Source organism: Micropterus salmoides, unplaced genomic scaffold (genome assembly GCF_014851395.1).
Source record: "Micropterus salmoides isolate LMB-PRFRI ecotype aquatic unplaced genomic scaffold, ASM1485139v1 Ms_hic_scaffold_20, whole genome shotgun sequence".
NCBI lineage: Eukaryota > Metazoa > Chordata > Actinopteri > Centrarchiformes > Centrarchidae > Micropterus > Micropterus salmoides.
The window spans coordinates 28,627,208-28,647,703 of NW_024041151.1; the positions used below are offsets into that span (position 1 = coordinate 28,627,208).

General features: G+C 38.6%; 1 protein-coding gene across 1 annotated transcript; it reads right to left on the reverse strand.

Moving 5' to 3' along the window:
- Positions 1-587: 587 nt before the first annotated feature.
- On the reverse strand, positions 588-18,005 carry mfsd14ba (major facilitator superfamily domain containing 14Ba). Its single transcript, XM_038734569.1, has 12 exons — positions 17,720-18,005; positions 15,741-15,839; positions 14,954-15,016; positions 14,534-14,661; positions 13,593-13,707; positions 12,214-12,432; positions 11,756-11,869; positions 10,765-10,836; positions 7,845-7,957; positions 6,692-6,789; positions 6,421-6,584; positions 588-3,856 (listed from the first exon to the last, which is right to left on the reverse strand). The coding sequence occupies exons 1-12, from the start codon at positions 17,792-17,794 to the stop codon at positions 3,587-3,589; spliced, it is 1,530 nt and encodes a 509-aa protein (XP_038590497.1). The 5' UTR covers positions 17,795-18,005; the 3' UTR covers positions 588-3,586.
- Between the last annotated feature and the right edge of the window lie 2,491 nt (positions 18,006-20,496).

Consider the following 20,496-nt stretch of genomic DNA (forward strand, 5'->3'; position numbering starts at 1 on the left):
GTGGTATCTCAACCACACACAGAGGGGCTTCTATTCTACATCAACTTTATTGTTTCATTTTAAATCAGTTTGATGCTGTTTGGTTCGTTGATGATTTTGATTAATATTAAGTCCTAATCAGAAAAGTGATTCCATGACAATTGGCAACCTTATCTGCTGAGGAAGTTTATATATGATTGAAAGGTCCAGAACAGCCACTGAGTTGAGATTGTTTGTCAACTGTTGCTGTTTCCAAGGTCAAGCATGAACTTTCATTCTCAAATTTACTTACTAAAATTATCCAAAATCAAATTATACATCATAAAGGAATATTTTTCACTAACAGTAATAGTAAAGGCAATTTAAAGTGAACTTATATCTCAAATTTACACAACTATAACTATTCAGATTTCCTTTAGTAAAACAAAGTAACATTTTTGAAGGAATAAACTAAGGTGTGTACAGTGAATGCACTATGAATATTTTTTTTACCACAGTGGAATTTTGATGTCCGGCACAGAGACCATACAACAAATCTAAAATTGAAGAAATATAGTGACTGCATTTAAATGAGATGAAACAAACACAGTTGAAATAGGATAAAGGGAGAGTTTTAAAGAGCACCCACCATGCAGATGCAAAGTGTTGTTCTGTTTTAATTTCCAATAATCAACAACTGGAGGGTACACTTCCAGACAAGACAACATATAAAGTGTATTTACAGTCAATCCCATGTACATTTCATTTCTTCAAATGTACAGACATCCAATCCATGTACAATATTTACACTGTTGAGTCTGTTTCACTGCAGCTGATCTGACAGGGCCAGTTCAGCTTTCAATGAAATGAGTGTTCACATTCACACTGATTTCCTGGTTCTGTATGAACACGATAAACTAAAGCAAAATGATTGTTGGTATTATGCAACTGTTTAGCTGCACAGAGGGAATTAGAACCCCAACCCAAACTTTGTTAGTGCTGTTGAGCTATACAGGACTGAAAACTGTATTGTCATTATTGTCAACAAGCTAATCCCACATTTCACTTACATTATATATAAAAATTATATAATTCACATATACATTTACATTTTAAGGTCAGAAAGCAAATAACTATGTACACTCTGTGCCAATTATAAACTATTCAGCATTTGTTCCAAAATCTTCTCTAAAGCTCTTGTAAAATCTCTGTCTTATGCTTCAAGTAAAAGTTCATTCACAGCAATATCACTGCTGTCAGGGAAAAACCTCATATCTGCAACATGTTATGAAAATTTAACAAATAACCTTCCTGCTGACCTTTGAGCGTTTTTTAAATTCACAGAGTGAAGGACTGTGGGTTATGAGACCCTTAGCACACGAATGACCAGCTGATCTCACAGTTGAAAGCTAGACTAGAAAAAAAGTAGACTGGGGTCCAAACATCCAGCACAGCTTGGAATTGAAGGCACAATGACTCTGGGCAATCGGAGCCAGTAGCATTGTCTTTTTGGAGCAACTTCATGGTGTCAAGTAGGGATGGGGGGAAATAATCGCTACAGCATAGTATCGCAATATTTTCCGTGGCAATACTAAATCGATACACGGACGATCTTTTATTATAGAAATTGTACATTAGAATTTTACTTTTTGGTACTGTAATAATAAAATCAATTGCTTTTTCGGTCAACTAGAAAAAGACTTTTCCTTTGGGAACACAATCTGAAAAAAAAAAAAAAAAGTAATACATTTTAATACATTGCAATATGTTTTAAATTGCAATAATATCATATTGTGACATAAGTACCGTGATAATATCGTATCGTGGGGCCTCTGGTGATAACCCACCCCTATTGACAAGCTGCCAACTAGCTGCACTTTTAAACCTATATACTGGAGCTGCACTAGATGGAAGCATGACACCATTGAAAGGTAAAATGTAGGTATAATAGGTAAAATGTTACATTCACCTTGTTGGACTTGCACTTGCTAGTGTTAGTGTTTTCCTAGTATCTAACTTCACATTTCAAATTGTACTATGGCCAAAAAAAGTCAAACTCAAATTGGATCATAAACAATATGGTTCACGCACCAGCGCTTGGATCACTAAGAAGTTAAACATAAGAGTTGCAGTTCTGAGGTTTTCACACTGCCAGCAGGCAGCAGCACTTTCATAAAGTGACTTCATTTTTATGTGATAAAGAAATAAAACAAACTTGATGGAAGATGAGTAAATGTGATTTAAAATAATGCTGATCTGAGGTAGAGTGACAAACGGGGAACACTTGTGAAATTAAGAACAAAAACTATTTTACTCTTTTCATAGACGTGAACATAGCCACCATGACCTCGCCCACTGGTTTGTGTTTCGAAGCCTCGAGTTTGACATTTTGGCCATTGCCATCTTGTTTTTTTGGAGCCAGAAGTGACCATTTTGGATGACAGGGTAAAGCTGGGGAGGAGCAAGGGTTTCTACCTAATGGTGTTTTCAGATTACCAGGTGACACAAAGCGACCACATCCTTAATTATGCATATATTAAAGCTTTAATATAATCTAAACGGGTGAATTATATAGAAGTCCACCTCATTCTTCAGCCCTGGAGGTTCAGTTTGGTTATTTTACTCAACTTCAGTATCATTCAGGATTCTTTTGTTTCTCATAATCTTCTGAAATATATACAAGAAATATATTTTTAAGCCTGTTACCAATGCATTGCTTAAAACCTTTCCCTCTTTTTTGTTCTGGATGTAATGTAAAGATATACAATTTGAGAGGAAACTTGACCATTAAAATGACTAACTTAAGTTAAATTTGATATTGTGGCATGTTAGATTTCCGCTGGCTGACTCATCTCTCAGCTTGTCACTTTACATACCTTGTTAACATTGATAGCTCATTGCAGGTAAGATACTGTACACTTAAAAAGAATAAAAATCCCTTAACCCTGCCAAAAAGAAAAGAAACTAACAAAAATGTTTTCTCCTTTAACAAAGAGTATAAATCAACACTGATGTTTTGGCTGCTGTAAATACATGTTTCTCTTGTACAATAACCAATAAGAAATAACACACAGCATTAAAATACGGCTTCAAAATGATACAGCTGAACGTAAAAACACTTTTTCTTGTTTATCACAAAAACAATCAACAAGTTCAAGCTTAAAGATACATCCGTCCATTAAAACCTCAAAAATACTTCTCTTTCCCTTCAGGGGGTTTTATGTGGGCGTATCCTAAAACTGGGCACACCCATACCATAAAAAAAGCAGTTGGTCCCTCCTTTTGTCAATCAAACGATGGTTTCCATTTAAACGCTGTCCCTGTTGCCCACTCCGTCAGTCAAATAATCGTCTTTGCCCTTTTAAATCGAACAATGACATCATATTTGCAGCTCTTTGCTTCCACCCTCTTGTGAAAGAAACATCCTCATTGGTCGCTCACAGGACTTTACTGCCTCCGCTCACGGCGAAGAAACATTGATGAGGAAACAATGCTTTTGGAACTTCTTGCTGACAATCGCAATCTTCTGACAATAAAAGTACACTTAGTCCTGCCCTGCAGCAAAAAAAATGTCAATCAATCAAACCACGAAGTTAGCTCCACCCTTTGTGGTCTTTCCACCGGTCCATCAAACGATACTGTCCTGCAGCAATGGTTCAAAGTCCTCATCGCTGGTGGTGGGAGGGGTCTCCTCGTCACTGCCCGGGAGGGGCGTGTTGATGTGGACGCCAGCTAGCGAGGACATCGACTCTTTGCTGTCTGACTGGGGCTTGTCACTGAGGGACAGCTGGGAGGAAGAGGAGCAGGAGGGTTTCTCAGGGATGAAGAGGGCGACGAGGAAGGCGACCACCACGGTACATGCCCCCAACAGGAAAGGCGGGCCGGGGATAAGGGCTCGCTGAGAGAGAGAGAGAGAGGGAGATTTACAGTTTTACTTTCAGTTTCTTGTCTTTCATCAGGATATTGCTATTGTTTTATAAACTTTAATTTATAGAGCAGATTTAAAATGTACAGACATGAGCACAAACTATATTTTCTACACATCTGCAAGCGACGTCTACATGCAGAGACCCTGGGGGTCATACATGCTGACAGAACGTGTGATCATGTCTGTGTATTAGGTTCAACTGAAATTGCATTTAGTCATTCTATTTTACAGTGAAAACTTATTATTGTTAATAGTATTTTCTTAATAAAGGATGAACATTTTTTCCTCAGCGGTTGGAGGGATGTGTGGGTGTCTGTGTTTGATTGACAGCAGCTTGCAGGTTGCCAGAATGAGAGACAAAGTAAACAAACATTCGCTGTAGCCAATATGTCATGGGCAGACAGAAGTATAGAAGAGTAAGGACCACACCGGCATCTAACCAGAACCAAAATTAAATTTGCAGGTATACATTTAGATGCCGTTTAATGTGTTGCGGCTGAGGAGCTATTTAGCCTGCAAACGGACATTAGCTTTGCACTTTTCTCTGGTGGATGTTTGGTTGCTCATTCACAGGCAAAAGGTACAACACACAAGACATGTGTCCTTGTCTGTGTTGTGTAACAGGTTGACTAGAGTCAGTGAGATGGTGCCTATGATAGAACGCTTATGTTACTGCTTGGTACAAATATGGCTTAAAAGGAAACAAGATCTCCATCTATAGCTTCACGACATGTGATTTACAGAACAGATATGTGTTATGTAGCAGAGAAAAAAAAACATGCAATTTAATTTCAGTTGGACTTTAAAAGCATTTTACCAGAAAATCCCCATGTTCGTGTTTAGAAATGCCAGCGTACGGAGGAGGTCAAAGACATGTGTTCACAATGCAAAATCTGAAATCTAGTGGTTTCACCAACTTCTCGACAAGTCAAGTAGTGGTGGGCAGTGGACTTTTCATAGTTAATGTAACTTTAACAAACATCACCATATTTACAGTAGTTAATGTGTAAAATACCAATGCCTGTATATAATTACGGTACACATTTTTTGCATTCTCTGTAATGTGGCACCAGAGCCATCAGGTACATACCTCATTTATCACTATTCACTGCAGCTTCATTTAGAAACTATAGGCCTATTTCTAAATTGCCTTTTCTTTTGAAAATTCTAGAAAAGGTTGTTGCGAACCAGCTACATAATGTTTTGGATTCCCATAATATCTTTGATAAAGTCTGGTTTTCTTGGAAAGATTATTGGTAGCTTTGAAGACATATCTTATCATCTTTATGCTGATGACATCCAATTATATTTATCTTTTAGTCCTCATAGGCTAGACAAACTGTCTGTGTTGCACAATTGGCAGACAACTTTTTGTAACTAAATACAGACAAAACTGAGGTGTTGATTTTTGCCCCAGACAACATTACCCCTAAAATTAGGCAGGCCCTTGGGGCTCTATCATCACGGTAATGTTGTGTGAAATCTGGGTGTCATTTTTGATAAATCTATGTGTTTTAACAGTCATGTCAAATCTGTGGTTCGTTCCTGTTTTTTCCATCTCAGGAACATTGCTAAGATTAGATCTATGGTTTCTAAAGATGAGATAGAGATGCTTGTTCATGCTTCTCGCTTCTCATTTCTACTCGCCTGGATTATTGCAATGTACTGTACACTTGTCTAAACAAATCCTCCATAGACCGACTGCAAGTTGTGCAGACTGCAGCTGCAAGGCTTTTGTCTAAAACTAACAAGAGATCGCACATTACTCCTGTGCTTAAGGCTCTTCATTGGCTTCCGATTGGTTTTAGAGTACATTTTAAAATTTTAACCATTACTTATAGAGCCTTGCATGGTCAAGCTCCCTCTTACATCCAGGATCTGTTGCATGCACACATTTCTGGTCGCTCTCTGAGGTCTTCAGGCCAAGACCTTTTAACTGTTCCCAGAAAACGTTATAAAACAAGAGGTGATTGTGCTTTCTGTGTGGTGGCTCCAAGGCTCTGGAACGCTCTCCCTTTAGCCTTGAGAGCTTTGGATTCTGTGTAAACTTTTAGAAAACACCTTAAGACACATCTTTTAGACAAGCTTTTAACTAGCCATATAGTTTTGTATTTTAAGTGTTGTTGTTGTTATTGTTTTATTCTATTTTTTTTAGTTTTTTTAACTGTGAAGCCCTTTGTGACCCCTCTTGTCTGTGAAGGGTGCTATATAAATAAAGTTTACTTACTTACTTACACAGAGTTAAAGCAGTGACCCCACTGCTTATTTTCTGCACCATTCATTGGCTGCAGTAAAGTAAAGATAAAGCTACTGTTTCATTATAAATGTGTTTTACTGTAATGTGAAGGCAGTGGTGATGTGACAGCACAGGACACTGTGATAAAGCTAGCAGTGTTAACTGCTAAGCTAACCAAAGGCTGATCTTAAAAAACAGACAGACATTTTTCAGCACTCCTTGTCAGTAGGACAGTTTTAAACATTGCATGGATGAAACTGATCTTTGTTACATCTCTGACAAAGCAAAACAATAGTACCTCAGTGGGACTCTGCAGAGGCAGGGGGTCAATGTTGTAGTCTCCCTGGATGGGGTCCATGCTGTTGAGCTCGACGTTGAAGAGGAAGAAGATGAATCCGTACAGAGCTGGACCCAGACCATTGCACAGACCTCTGATCCCTGTTATCATCCCCTGGACCACACCTGCAGGAGGAGAGGAGACATTTTCCACAATAACACACTGTTGATCTGAGAGGAGGGGAGAAGAGAAGAGAAGGTTGGAGAGGATAGGAGGAGATTTTCTTTCTCACCTTGTTTATCAGGATCAGCAGACTGTGACACCAGAGCAGAGACAGCAGGGAAGGTGATGGAGGACATCGCTGCTACGGCACCAGCCGCCCACATCATCCTGTAACACACACAGACGGTTTAAATTGTGTATATATATATATATATATATATACATAGCTGTGTATATAAAGGTGTATCTGATTTCCTTGTGATATCGTCCATATTGTTTTTCAATGTACTGAGTATCTGACATCAGTCTGAGCCAAGCGGGAAGCTTCCGGTCTGAGACGTGAATCCAATGAGGAAGTCCCTTAAACTTGCATTCATTCTGCTAGTTATGCAACGGCCAGCAGGGATTTATTACCTCAGTAAACATTTTCCTAATGAGTTTATGGTCTAAATCACTAGTTTCATGTCTTCTTTAATACAACATGATGTTCATTTAGTAAATTATGGTCCCATTTAGAGGAAAATAGACCATGAAGCAGAGTATGCTTCAGGGCAGGATTATCTATGATTGACAAGTTGTTACCATGGCGACCTGTAAATCAGGCTAGAGTGACCCGTATTCACGGCACTGTGTAAATTTAACCAGCGGTGTTGAAAAAGCTAATTAGGAGTTGGCTGTTCACTTTCTCTGGTGAGTACATTTAGTTTTAAGACTGTATTTTACTAAATGAACATCATGCTGTATTGAAGAAGACCTGAAACTAGTCACTGAGACCATAAACTCATTAGGAAAGTTTTTACTGAGTAAATAATCAGTAATAAATCAGGTGAGAAGTAGGGTAATTTACCATTATTTCTAATGGAACCAGACTTCTTTTTGCAACCAGAAGAGTCACCCCCTGCTGGATGTTCAATACAATGCAGGTTTGAGAAACGTCTGCATTGGATTCACGTCTCAGACCGGAAGCTTCCTGCTTGGCCAGGACTAACTAGCTCTACACTGAAATACAATAATAATACTGTTTCTTTATTTACATGACCATGCAACTTTATGCAGCCATTCAGTATATTTAAGGCCAATTACACAAAGTTCTAGTGAAATTGCTCCTTGCTTCTGCCCAATAAAAATACAAAACACTAACGTCGCTGTGCAGCGGGTAGCTTTACACCAACAGAATGAATCCAGCCTTACACAAAAACAGACAACACACACATAGATCTCACCATGGCTCTGATCCGAAGCCGTACCAGGCCAGTTGAAGGATCTGGAAGCCCAAACCCAACAGAACTGTGTTTTTATTTCCCAGAGTCCTCATCAGCAGAGTGAGGAAGAGAGTCTGACAAGTGAGAGAGAGGGATGGATTATTTATTTTGTACTAACCTGGTACATATGTAACAAACATGTACATATATTGAATACAATTTACTATTATAATAAGTAGTAAAAGTTGTACGAGTATGTAGATGTAGTATGAGCACATACAATATGATTATTTATGTCCATTTACATATAAACTGTCTGCACTCAACCACATACTGTATATGCATCTCCAACAACCACATCACAAATCATCCATGTGTTTGTGCTAATTTATGATAGGTGTAATGGTACATGTATTCATCCCGCACTGTTCAGTACAGGACGCTTGGTTCAGTATTCCCTGTGACCCAAACAATTATTATCAAAATAATACTGGGCACAACAAAAATTCTTGAGAGGCAGCTTTACCCAGAAGCTTTTGGCAGTGCACCAGTTGTTGTCAGCTGGTTGGCTTGATTTGTTTTGGAAAAAGTAGGCTGTGGAGCAGTCATTTGAAGCGCAGTATCTGAGCACTCAGTGTATCTGTCTTTTAATTATTTTACACAAAGCAAAAGGAGTAATGCATATATTTTATTTGTAGCAGCCAGCCAGAGGAGGAGGAGGTGCAAGTTACAATCTGTGGCCCCGACCATGGCTCTGAAATATCAGAAGCATAACTGTGTAGAGTTTCGATAAATCCATGGCGCTGTCTGTGGTGCTGAAGTTGCAGACGGATTTGTAATTGCGCCCGCCCTTCACTTTCTTCTTGGATCAACAATATTCCTTAAACTATATACTACAAATACTCAATTCTATACTGTATTGTTGCTGATCCAGAGATCCACAGAGTAGTGTCACCGTCATGATCAAAGTAACAAGTAGCAAGGTGTAGTCATGGAAGAGCATGAGGATCATAGCGACACATTGCTGCTTGTAGTATTCCAATAATAATACATGACCATTCAGTAGCAGCTGTGTTGCTGAAACTACACCCCTGTTAACCAGAAGTATCCTTCATATAAAAGCAGAATATCGAGTAATAACTGACCAGTCTGATGTGTATAGACGTCTGTATAGTAAACTATTGCAGCCTAGTACTGTTTTCAGGCAAACCGTCTATGTGATGCTCACAAAAAGAAGGGGATTTTATGAGTTAAACAATTCATATAAGTTTGTTTCTGTTTGTCTTAAAAGGAGAACAAAAACAAATGTGGGACCACATATTATGTCCTTTTATGTCAGTAGGGGGTAGTATTTAGCAGCGATTCCGATGGGCAACAGAGTTGAGGGTACAAGTGCCCTTATGACTCACGAAGCAAACTGTTGCTCAAAAGGAATAAAGGATATTAAGGAGTCTGTGGCCAATTTCAAGTTGCAAAGCTCCTGTTTACTTCTTCCCCCAATGATGCTCCAGCCCCACCCATCTGCTACAAGATTCTTGTTTTTACATGAGCCTTTTCCGAAAATGAGCAACAGAATATGGATGATGCACTAGCTGTTTCACCACAAACCATGCTTTCTGGTGAGATAGTGAAGAGATTAGAGGGTAGGTACTGCCAGAGCTCATAGCACATTTCTGTGATGCTTCAAGAGAGTGACATCCCATTCCAGGTTGAACTGCCAGATGAAACATCTGAGATGGACGGGTTGTAAGTCTCTCAGAATTCTGGAATTCTACGACCAATACACAACAGGAAATGCTTTCAATGTGCCTTTCCTAAGGCAAGATTTAAGACAGCAGCAGTGGGAGCGTGTAGGCCGAATAATTGCCTTTGGATGGGCAAGGGAGATACATCTTCCTGTGAAGACTGGGTCTTTCATATTAGAGCAAGTTGCCTTGGGATATGTGAAGAGCGATATGTGAAGATCTGAGCGTACAGTGTTTGAATCATGGCGAACAGATTTCACCAGCGCTGACCAAGAAAATGTATTGAGATCCGAGATCACAAGTGCAGAAGGATACCAACGGCCAGCAATGCCTATTAAATCCTCCACAAAACGCATGTCCAAGAGGCTGTCCAAGAGCTTGCAGTGTTTCCCACATATAGACTTTACTTGGGTGTGATCGTTTCGATACGCTACGTCATTAACAAGCCTCCTCCACTGTCTAAGCCTGTTGCTGTTTATTGGCAGGGGTGCTGAACCATTAGAGATAAAGGTCCGTCATTTCATACATATCAGCAGACATTGCCAGGTTGTGCCCAGCCATAACTTCCATACATAAGATATTATTGTGAGATACTAAATTTTATTTTAATATTATTAATATTTAAATATTATCTTGAGAAAGTTTCTCAATATTTTTAGATACTAAGTAATTATTTTGAGAAAGCTTCTATTATAATGAAAATTACTGTCATTGTGTTATTTATTTTTGTTTACTTTAACTTAATGACAACATATCAGTCTTTTAGTGCTTTAGCTTATACAGTAAGAATTATGGCCAATGAGACACTGTTACATCTTTACATTTTTCAAAATCAATGACTATATTTTGACTATATATTTTCTACTTTGTTTTTTTTCCCCTGCGTACCGAAAACGTACCAAACTGTGACCCCAAAACCAAGGTACATACCAAACCATGACTTTTGTGTACCGTTACACCTATATAGTTACTCTGGTAACTAAACTGCTAAAGTGAGTTTGTAATGTGGCAATATATATATATATACACACACAGTATATATATATATATACACACACAGTATATATATATATATATAGCTATGTGTAAACAAAGGTGTATAAAGTTAGATATGATTGAATCCAAATATGTGACACTTGAAATGACGAGTGTAAACAGGGTATATCAATATCCTCTGGAGTGTTTGTGTGTGTTACCTGTGCTACAATAGACAGAATGCCCACCACTCCAATAAAAACAGCGATCGTTGTGGAGGAGAAATTTACAACCTGGGAGACAAACAGAAATGATTTATATAATTAAATCTTTGGCTTAAATAAATGAATAAATATATAATTACATAATGTAATGCTTAGAAAAAATATATAATTATATAATAAAATATTTCATAATTATGCAGCTTAATGGTTGGCAAACAAATTATCACAAATTTACATATTTAATGTCTTATTTATTTATGGTAACAATAAAACATTAAATTACATAATTATTAATTTTTTTAAGCATAAAATAAAAAATTATTGTATGTATTTAATATATTTAGTTTCAGCCCTTATTACCCACGTGGCAGGTGTCATAACTTCAAAAAAGTATTACAAAAATGTGCATGCAAAAAGTAAAAGAATATAACATTCCGCTGACATTTTAACATTTGTTTAAGGTATGTCAATGCCAACGCATCCATATTTGCAAGGTAAAATCCAAAATCAACGCAAAATGACATCAAATCCAAACAGCTCATTGAGATTAACATGGTGTGACAACTTTCACATCTTCTCTGAGATATCCGTATGTGGATATACTTATCATGCATGAATTTGCCTGTACAAACTACGTTGTGTTATTTTTGAAGTCCTTTAGACATAAGATAAAATATTAATTTTAGTTTAAAGTTGTGTTGTGTTATTTTATGAACACAAATGATTCATTCAAGACCACAAATGTCACAAATTTGTTTGGTTTTGTTTATTGTTCATGACACCTGCCAGGCACCATAGCCTTTAGCGTATTCTTCACAGTGTAGCTGTGTAGTGCTAAATTGTCTTTTTTGCGATCACCACTGGAGATGACAAAAGATAATTTTAAAAAATCTACACCCAGTGGCTTTAAAAAGCAGTAACAACGTTAGTACTAGCAGGAATGCGAGTATTTGTGGGAAAACACAGCAGTAGCAGCGGTGTGTCTCACCTGTCTCAGGTAGAGGAAGAAGCTGGAGTATTGTCCGGCCTCCGGCAGGTAAGACAGGAACACAGTGATACATATCAGTAAGACTGTCGGGTCCTGACCCACCTTCCTCAGAGACTGAAGGAGAGAGACAGAGAGAAAGGGACAGAGATAGGAAATACAACACCAGCGCTGTTAGACAATTAGTTAATCTTCAATTAATGGCTGAAACATTGACTCTTTCAATGAAAATGTATCTGACTCAGTTCCACAATCTCATTTTATTATATTATTACCCTAGCAGTAATATGCTTCTATACAAGCGGGTATCCTATAGCACCATTAGCATCATAAAATTATTAAAATAATGTTACTCTTTTGAGGAACACTGAAGTGCCTTCAAACGAAACAAATCAACCTGCTATGCGTGAATTATTCAACCAAGCAATCAGATACTGTTCTGTGAATTACTGGTTACTGACAGTGAAGGGGTCGGCCTGCTCCCAGGATATGGGCGCCCCCCAGTTGTTGAGCCTCATCTTGTCCGGCAGAGACTCAGGCACGGCGAGCAGGATGAAACAGATGTCGGCCAGAGCGATCAGTGTGGCCACCAGAACAACCAGGTTGTCTCCGTACCAGGCTGACAGGTACGCCCCGATGGCGGGACTCGTCACCAAGCTGGCTGCGAAAGTAGCCGACACCTGGGGGTTAAAGAGGAGGGAGGGGGGTGGTGGAGACAAGTTTTAGAGGATGGAAAACTCACTTAAGCTTGTACTTTATTTGAGGATACTCATAATACCTCATAATACCAGATGGTGAAAGCAGCTTATTTGTAATACCTGCAGTTATTAACATCTGCATACCCTGCTTTCACAGAGCCTTTAATAACACATCTGAAAAACTGTATTTTTTGAGTTTTTTTCTCAGAAATTAGTGAGTTTTTTTCCTGTAAATTTGCAACTTGAATCTTTATAATTTAGAGTTTTTTCTCTGAATTTCTCTGAGCCGTCAGTGTGTGAATGGGCTTTGAGTGGTTGGAAGACTAGAATTAGAAGTACAGTTTATTTACCATTTTTTATCTGCTCAATATGGGGAGCATATATATCTTGTTTTAGCTTTTAACTGGTATATGCACCCAGGTTTTTGATACAACCCTCTGGATGTCTTTTTGGTTTTTGTCTGACATTTTGTCAGACAAAAACCATGATGACATATGTTATATTCTGGTCCTCAAGAAACTTTATTTCACAACTGTATTTTTTTTCCATTGAAATGTCAAATAACTTGAAAGTTGCAGCAGGTATCACTTTTGTTTGAACGATGTATACAGTCATTTAAGAAAGAAACAAACATGAAGGTTGCGGTCTCCTTGGATATTTCCCTGTTTGTTCTCTGATGAAGCCGACGTGTCAGTTTCTGCTCTAAGGTTGCAGATTCAGTGTCAGTCATTTAACACCGACACCTGTCTGATAGTATGAGGTAATTGTGATGTTTATGTCACTACCTATGTATGTCCTTTATACTTTGCGCCCTCAAGAGGACGTTCATCCTCTTTTAATGCACATGCATTCTGGAAAGACATACACAACTGGGTGTCCTGTAAGATTAAACTAGTCTTTTTAAAAATGAGTTGCATACTTACTTGCTGGTTGTTATCAGTTTGATCCTTTGATGAATTAAACACCATATCCACACGCAGGTGGACTAACATAGGGTTTTGACCTTTGGCTGCCTCATGTTTCTGTAAGCTTTTGTTCCTTATCTGGTCAATAAATCCCTGAACTTTACCAGTCTGCCTATTTTGTCTGCATTTAGGCCCTTTCCTTGTTGCCTGTATCATGACACAAACGGGAGCCCTTACCAGACCGTAGGCTGTACTCCTCTCTCTTTCATCCGTCACATCAGCAACGTAGGCGAAGATGACCGAGAAGGTGACGGAGAAAGCTCCAGACATGGAGATCATGGCAAAGTACCACCTGCAGGATGAGCAGGTGTGAGAAAAAAAACTTTACAGTTTTGGGCAGACTACTATTGTAACTGTCCTGTGAATGACGTAAAACTGCAACAGTGGATTGATTTTTCTGATGCACATTGGAGGACCCAGCGAGTAGTTCATCAAAACATTGATCATATGCGTTTGAGCCATTAGCTCACAATAATCCCAGTACAAGCTAACACTGTACAAACAATGTGGAAAACATGATAAAATTATGGCATTTCATGTATTATTTGAGGAAGGTTACAGTCCTCATCACTCCACACAGATCTGTCTGCCGCCATCTCTGCAGTGGAGTGGAAAATCAAGTGACGTTAGGTCCTCTGCTTCATGTATATCATGATTTATTTGTTAAGTCTGTTTCCATTGCACTTCATTTTTATCAACCTTTCCAGCATAAAAGCATTGAAATACTTTGTTTTTCATGTTTAGTTTGTAGGAATTTGACTGGCCTGTACAAGGCCCTGACCGCCGCCTCATCCATCACCTAAGAGATGAACTGGAACACAGACTGTGAGCAAACATTAGTTTCCAAACTCACTTAGCTCTTGAGACTGTATGGGCGCAAATCTCTGCAGCCAGGTTTTGACAGCTGATCAACTACTATATGTGGTTATAATATTTGGGTGCCATGTTGTTTTCATGTTGAAATAGTTCAGCTAGATTGAAATTGGACTTACTCTGATGTCACAGTTTATGACCATCAAATAACTCAGGTGACTCCCTTAACTTCACAACCTAACTGTCCCGGTATCTCTTTGTATGACATTAACATAATTGTGCCAACAGAGAACAGTGAGTCCTACCAGGGGCTGAGTCTCATCAGAGGGATCGGGGCGCATGTGAAGAAGACGGTGACCAACAGGAAGGACCGCCTGCCCCAAACATCGGACAGCGCACCAATCAGAGGAGCAGACATGAAGGACAGCAGACCCTTGATAGGAAGAGGCAGACACATAAATAACCCTTGCTTAAATAAGCATTTACAACAGTAAAATATAATTCTGTTGTTTTGTCTTATATTAGACAAGACTCCAGATCAAACAGATAAGTTTACTAGTCGTGGTTAGAACTTCAGCCTGAGAAAAGCCCCATGCAAGGGACCAGATGTTAATCTGTCTCTTGTTCACAACTTTATGGGACTGTAATTCTAAATCACTGAGTTTTATTTTTAAATGTATCTATCTGCAGTGTGAGTCTCAAAACCAAAGTGTTGAAGTTCTTACCTTCACGCCCTGAATTAGTCCGTTCATCAGGAACGTGTGCTGGGGAAATGTTTCATGTAAAACCTACAAAGAGAGGCACCAACATTTATAAATCTACACCGATTACACAGTTTAAAAAATAAAAAAATAAAAAATTTATCCTGCTCCACAAGATCCAAATTCAAAAGAGTGAACCTTCCACCACCCCCCCATAGTTACCCCATGACCAGTGCAGTGACACCCCCAACCCTGTCAGTATGTCCCCCATCTACACTGGATCTATTTCAGTCACTGGCCTCAGTATACATCAGTAGCTGTCTACAGTGAAGGTGTAACAGCAAATGTTTCACTCGCACATACCAACTACTGTCTCAGACTAAAGTCACCTATGTAACTACGGTTCATTGAATTATTGGACACAATTACTGGATGTCTCTGGAAAAAGGCAAATAACAACAAAACTGCTGTAACATCTGACTCAACATTCAGTGTCAACTTTCAGTACTTGACAGATTTACATCCTTTCTGTCACAGACACAGTTCAGTTAGAACTCAAAAAATACTGATCTTCATATTCACATATTATATAAGCAAAATGCAGACACATTGCTCTAGAAGCTGATCTGGAGAACAGGACTTGAATTAAACTGGACATTGAGGTGTTGACGCAACGTGACCAAATCTTTGTTGAATCTCGTCATCTAGTGTGCGAGCTTCTCCACTTGGTCGCTGATCCTTGGTTGGATCCCAAGGATGTCGCCACAAACATGTGACCACCATCTTCCTACCACTACACAGTGTTACTCACAGTAAGCATGGGCGTGGTGAGTAATCCCCAGGCGAAGAACTCCAGGAAGATCACCACCACGGCGTGATACACACTGGGCCTGCCAATCCCCTGCTGGAGCTGAAATACACAATCGCACACGTTTTACAATCACAGTTCCATTTTAATGTGACTCTAAAATTAAAGCGGCACCCTGGGGCATTAATGTGGCTCTGGGGCGCCCCAGCAGTTCACCTGGTAAAACGTTATGTCTGCAAAAACATCAATAAAAAAATAAACTCTGAGATCACGCTTTGACAGCCAGTTTTTATGTATTTTTATGTACCATCATCTAGACTACTAAACTAAATTGATTACAAAGCTAGACATGTCAGGATCTCTTGGGGGAAACCCTGGGATTAGGGCTGCAACTAATGATTATTTTCATTATCAATCAAACTGCCAATTATTTTCACTATAAATCATTTGCTCAATGAAATATCAGAAAACAGAGAAAAATGTCCATCCATCATCGTTATGACGTGTTCAAATTGCTTATTTCACCCAAAAACAACATCACAAAACCTTGAACTATTCATATTACGCTACAAAACAAAAAGAGCAGTAAACCTTCACGTTTCAGAAGTTGGAACCAGATAACCTTTTGGCTTTTTTGCTTAAAAAAGACTTAACTGATGTATCAACTATCAAACATGTTGCCAATTTTCTTTTTGTTGATCAACTAATCGACTCATCTACTGAATGTTTCAGCTCTACCTGCTGTATGTTTAGGGTATAGTCCCAGTTTGTGTTCAGTTTAGTTTATTAGACCCATTTATGTTTTTATTATTTCATTTCTCTTCTACGTTGATTATCTTTATGTTGTTTGTAGAGCTGCAACTAAAAATTGTTTTAATTATTGATTAAAATTAAAATTGATTGCCAATCATTTCTACAATTGGTCTATTATTGTTAAATCAATGTCAGAAAAATGTGAAAAATGCTCATCATAATTTCCCAGAATCCAAGGTGACGTCTTCTAATGCTTTGTTTTGACTGACCAACGGTCCAAAACCAAAAGCTATAACGTTACAGTTTAAATTAATAAAAAAACAGAAGCAAATCCTCACAGTGGAGAAGCTGGAACCAGACAATGGTGTTCAACTTTTTTTGCTCAATGGTTGTTATACAATTTGCCCGATATGAGATGAAGGTCATTTTATCAGCATGTTTCAATTTCCCTGACAAATATTTAATAAAGTGTAAATAACAAACTACGTTTTTTTTTTGTTCAGGGTTCTCTTAAAATGTAAATGTCTGACTATTTCTTAGGAAGGGTGTTAAAATGGACGCTGACGGAGCCACGACGCGCCGGAGCTGCAGTCTCTGCCTGCCGGAGCTGTGTTTGAGGCACAGAGGTGTTATGTAAGAGATAATGGATCCATTCTGACCACATCATCCTCACAGCAGGCTGAGCTGTCTGTGGACCACATTAAACTCACTCTGCCAAGTCTCCATTACAACAAACACTCATCTTCATGCGACAAAAACAGCCATTTTGGACCAGACCTGCTCTGTTCTGGCTCGTTTTGTCTGTAGTAATCCATTCAATTTATCATTTGTCATCAAACTCTATTCTATCACAGTGCCATCGTTACAAACATTTAGGCTACTCCTGCTAGAAATTGTCAGCAGAGGAAATTTGAATCGTCCTATTTATGGTGAGTATTTTTTGCTATGAAATTAAAATAAATGTCTGTGTTTTAAAACACACGCCGAATTCACAAATGAGCCCTACGCCGTGTGTTTTAAGACCCTGTTATGTCATACATAGAAATGAAAGCCACACTGAGATGTAGCCTAGACTTAGAGGCGTACGGTGCCTGTAGTTGAAATGAATGGAATACAGAATTAGAAAACAATGTAACATCTGCTGGATGAACGCAGGAAAAACAAATGTACGGGTTGATAATATTTAAAAATAAATAAATAAAATAAACAATGGAGGGTCATCCACCCACCGCAGCTCCGTCCTTCATGACGATCTTCTTCACCAGCACCACCCGGCCGGTGCCCGTCGGCTGCTCCCCGGGCATCTCTTCACACCTGCCGCGGGTCACGAAGCATGCATGTCGCGTAGATATCCGCGGTTCTCCGGGTGCTTCCAGGATGCCTCCTTATTAAGCCCTGAAAAGGCTAAATCAAGCTAAAGGATAATGATAATAGTATAAACCGTGTCCACAGAGTCTCCCGATACATCCGCCGTCAGATCAGCCCGACAGACCGCAGCTCGCCTGCTTCTCTCGCTGACACTGTCAAGTTAGACAGAAGAACCACAGGCTGGCAGAAAAAAAGGAGAGCGTTTCCGGTTTTTAGGTTGCGCTTCTTTTCAGATCAAAAGCTCAATAAAAATTCGCAACATTCATACCCATATGGGCCTATACTCAGATAGCCTATTTTACTTAAAGTAGGCTATCAATACCACAGTGTAGAAATACTCTGTTACAAGTAGTCATTCATTCAACTTTTACTTAAGTAAAAGTACAACAGAATTAGCATCAAAGTACCAGAAGTTGGCAAATTTCAGAATTAAATAAAAGCCTACTATTAAATTATAATTATTAATGTGTAGGCTACATCACTTTAATGTAGCAGCTGGTAAAGGTGGGGCCACTTGTGGGTTTTCACCTGGGAATCAATAAAATCTTATCTCATCTTATCCTCTGATAAAGCATCACAACTCATTAGTTGATTGTATTTTGTATTATTAATCTAAATCTGGAAAGTAACTTACTTTATCAAATAAATGTGATATACAATATTTCCTTCTGAAATGTTGTAGAGTAGGAGCAAAAGGTAGCAGAAAATAGAATTAGCTTGGTAATGAGAGGTCCCTTTTGATCCTTTTATTTGAAAAGCAAAAGCTAAACCACTTAAGACACAGTCAAAAGCACTTAAGAAACAAACACATTTTAAGGGGTACATTCATGAACTGTAATATACCAAGGAATTTGTAATGTGTTTTCTGAACACATTAAGGGGTTTGTAAGGACTTAAAATGTACAAAGTTGCATTACAGGTACCGCTGAACTTGTAGCATACCTAAAACATTTTTAGACCAACATTTTTTCAATAAAGTTATAATACTCCTAACATAGGCAATATAAATAAATTTCTCCCTGAATGTTTCTCTTATTAGAAAAAGTATGGTTCTTTAAAATCTTTATTAGGGGATTTGATAAATGATTATTAAAGGTTTTAATTTAATTTAAAAGCCATTAAAGTCCCATTAAAAACACTGTAATTACAAGGTACAAATGGAGGGATTTTGTTCACTGGCTGGAAGCACACATTTTCACATTTCAACAAATGTTTTTAAGAATGCCAAAAGGGGAAAGTGTTTCAGCAGTGTTTTGATTAGATTAGCCTACTACATTCTGATAAACTGAAATAGGCCTAAACTTATCCATTTGCTCTTTATCTTGTGACATTTTATTTTCAAAGCCAAATCGCTCTACTTCCCGTCTCACCGACAAACCCTGACGAAGTAAATGCGGTCCGGTTGGATCCATTAGGCCTACAGGTTTTTTAAATAGGCTACCTGGACTGGGTCTGGACCTGATTGACACGGGTCAAAACGGTGCAGAAAACAGGCACTGATTTGTAAACAATGTGGAAAAAGGAACACAGAGGTCAAATTAAGGACTGACAACAAAAGGAGTCTGTAATATACTGCATCGACAGAGGATTGGTCAAACTGGGCAGATTAAACTAATACGATACCGGAAACAGGATGATCTTACCTCCACTATAAAAGCGCTCGGTAAACTAAGAAAACGAAGTACCAACATATTTACAAACTGAATTTATGTATTTCCCTTTACAATTGCGAACTGCGAATTACAAAATCATTAGGCTACTCTCAAAAATGTGTTTGCGAATTTAATAACATGTGGGGGTTTTATTTTGAAAATTAAGTCATTCCGGTTGGTTTGACAGTAGCAGATGTCTGTGGCAGAAGAAAGGCACGGGTAAAACACGTGTCCGTGGCTGTGGTTGGGTGTGTGTATTTGTGTGTGTGTGTGTGTGTGTGTGTGTGTGTGTGTGTGTGTGTGTGTGTGTGTGTGTGTGTTGTGATGTTACATCATCAATCACCAGGCACACGATTTAAAGATCAACGGCAGGTTTACACGCTTTATTAATGAATAATTTCAGTTTCCCGTTTGGTTTGACGATGCTGTCAGATGAGAGGGGTCGGGATAGTAAGCTGGAAATGAAAACAGGAGGCAATTTTTTGTTATTGAGTGGGAAATAAATCACCTAATATTTACACATATAGTGCTTCAATCTACCCAGTGAGAACAAATAATAATAATAATAATAATAATAATAATAATAAAGAGTTTAAACAGCTGTGAATAGGTAAACATCCTCATGCTCAGACCTTCTGTATGCTGTATTAAAAGCTTCAATGGCAGAAATGAGCTGTGATCCCATTTCAATAAACACACGTGAGAGATGAGAACATCCATAGCTAGGCTTTTAGGCTACTATTTAGTGAAAGACAGAAAGATAGTCCATCCATGTCACAGGTGTAGCATATCAAGATGCTGATCAGACAGCATGGATATTACACAGCTGGGCAATAGGCTGGCCACAACAAAAGGCCACTCCAAAATGTGCAGTTCCATCACACAGCACAACGCCACAGATGTTGCAAGTTTTGAGGGAGCGTGCAATTGGCATGCTGACTGCAGGAATGTCTACCAGAGCTGTTGCCCGTCAATTCAATGTTCAT

What these genes read in the sequence shown, in the direction of transcription:
- mfsd14ba (XM_038734569.1), bottom strand. Translation starts at nt 17,794, where the DNA reads ATGCCCGGGGAGCAGCCGACGGGCACCGGCCGGGTGGTGCTGGTGAAG. An exon ending in TCATGAAGGACGGAGCTGCG is followed by an intron (nt 15,840 to 17,719) that starts GTGGGTGGATGA and finishes TGTGTATTTCAG; the next exon opens with CTCCAGCAGGGGATTGGCAG. An exon ending in GGCTTCGGATCAGAGCCATG is followed by an intron (nt 6,790 to 7,844) that starts GTGAGATCTATG and finishes TGTGTGTTACAG; the next exon opens with GATGATGTGGGCGGCTGGTG.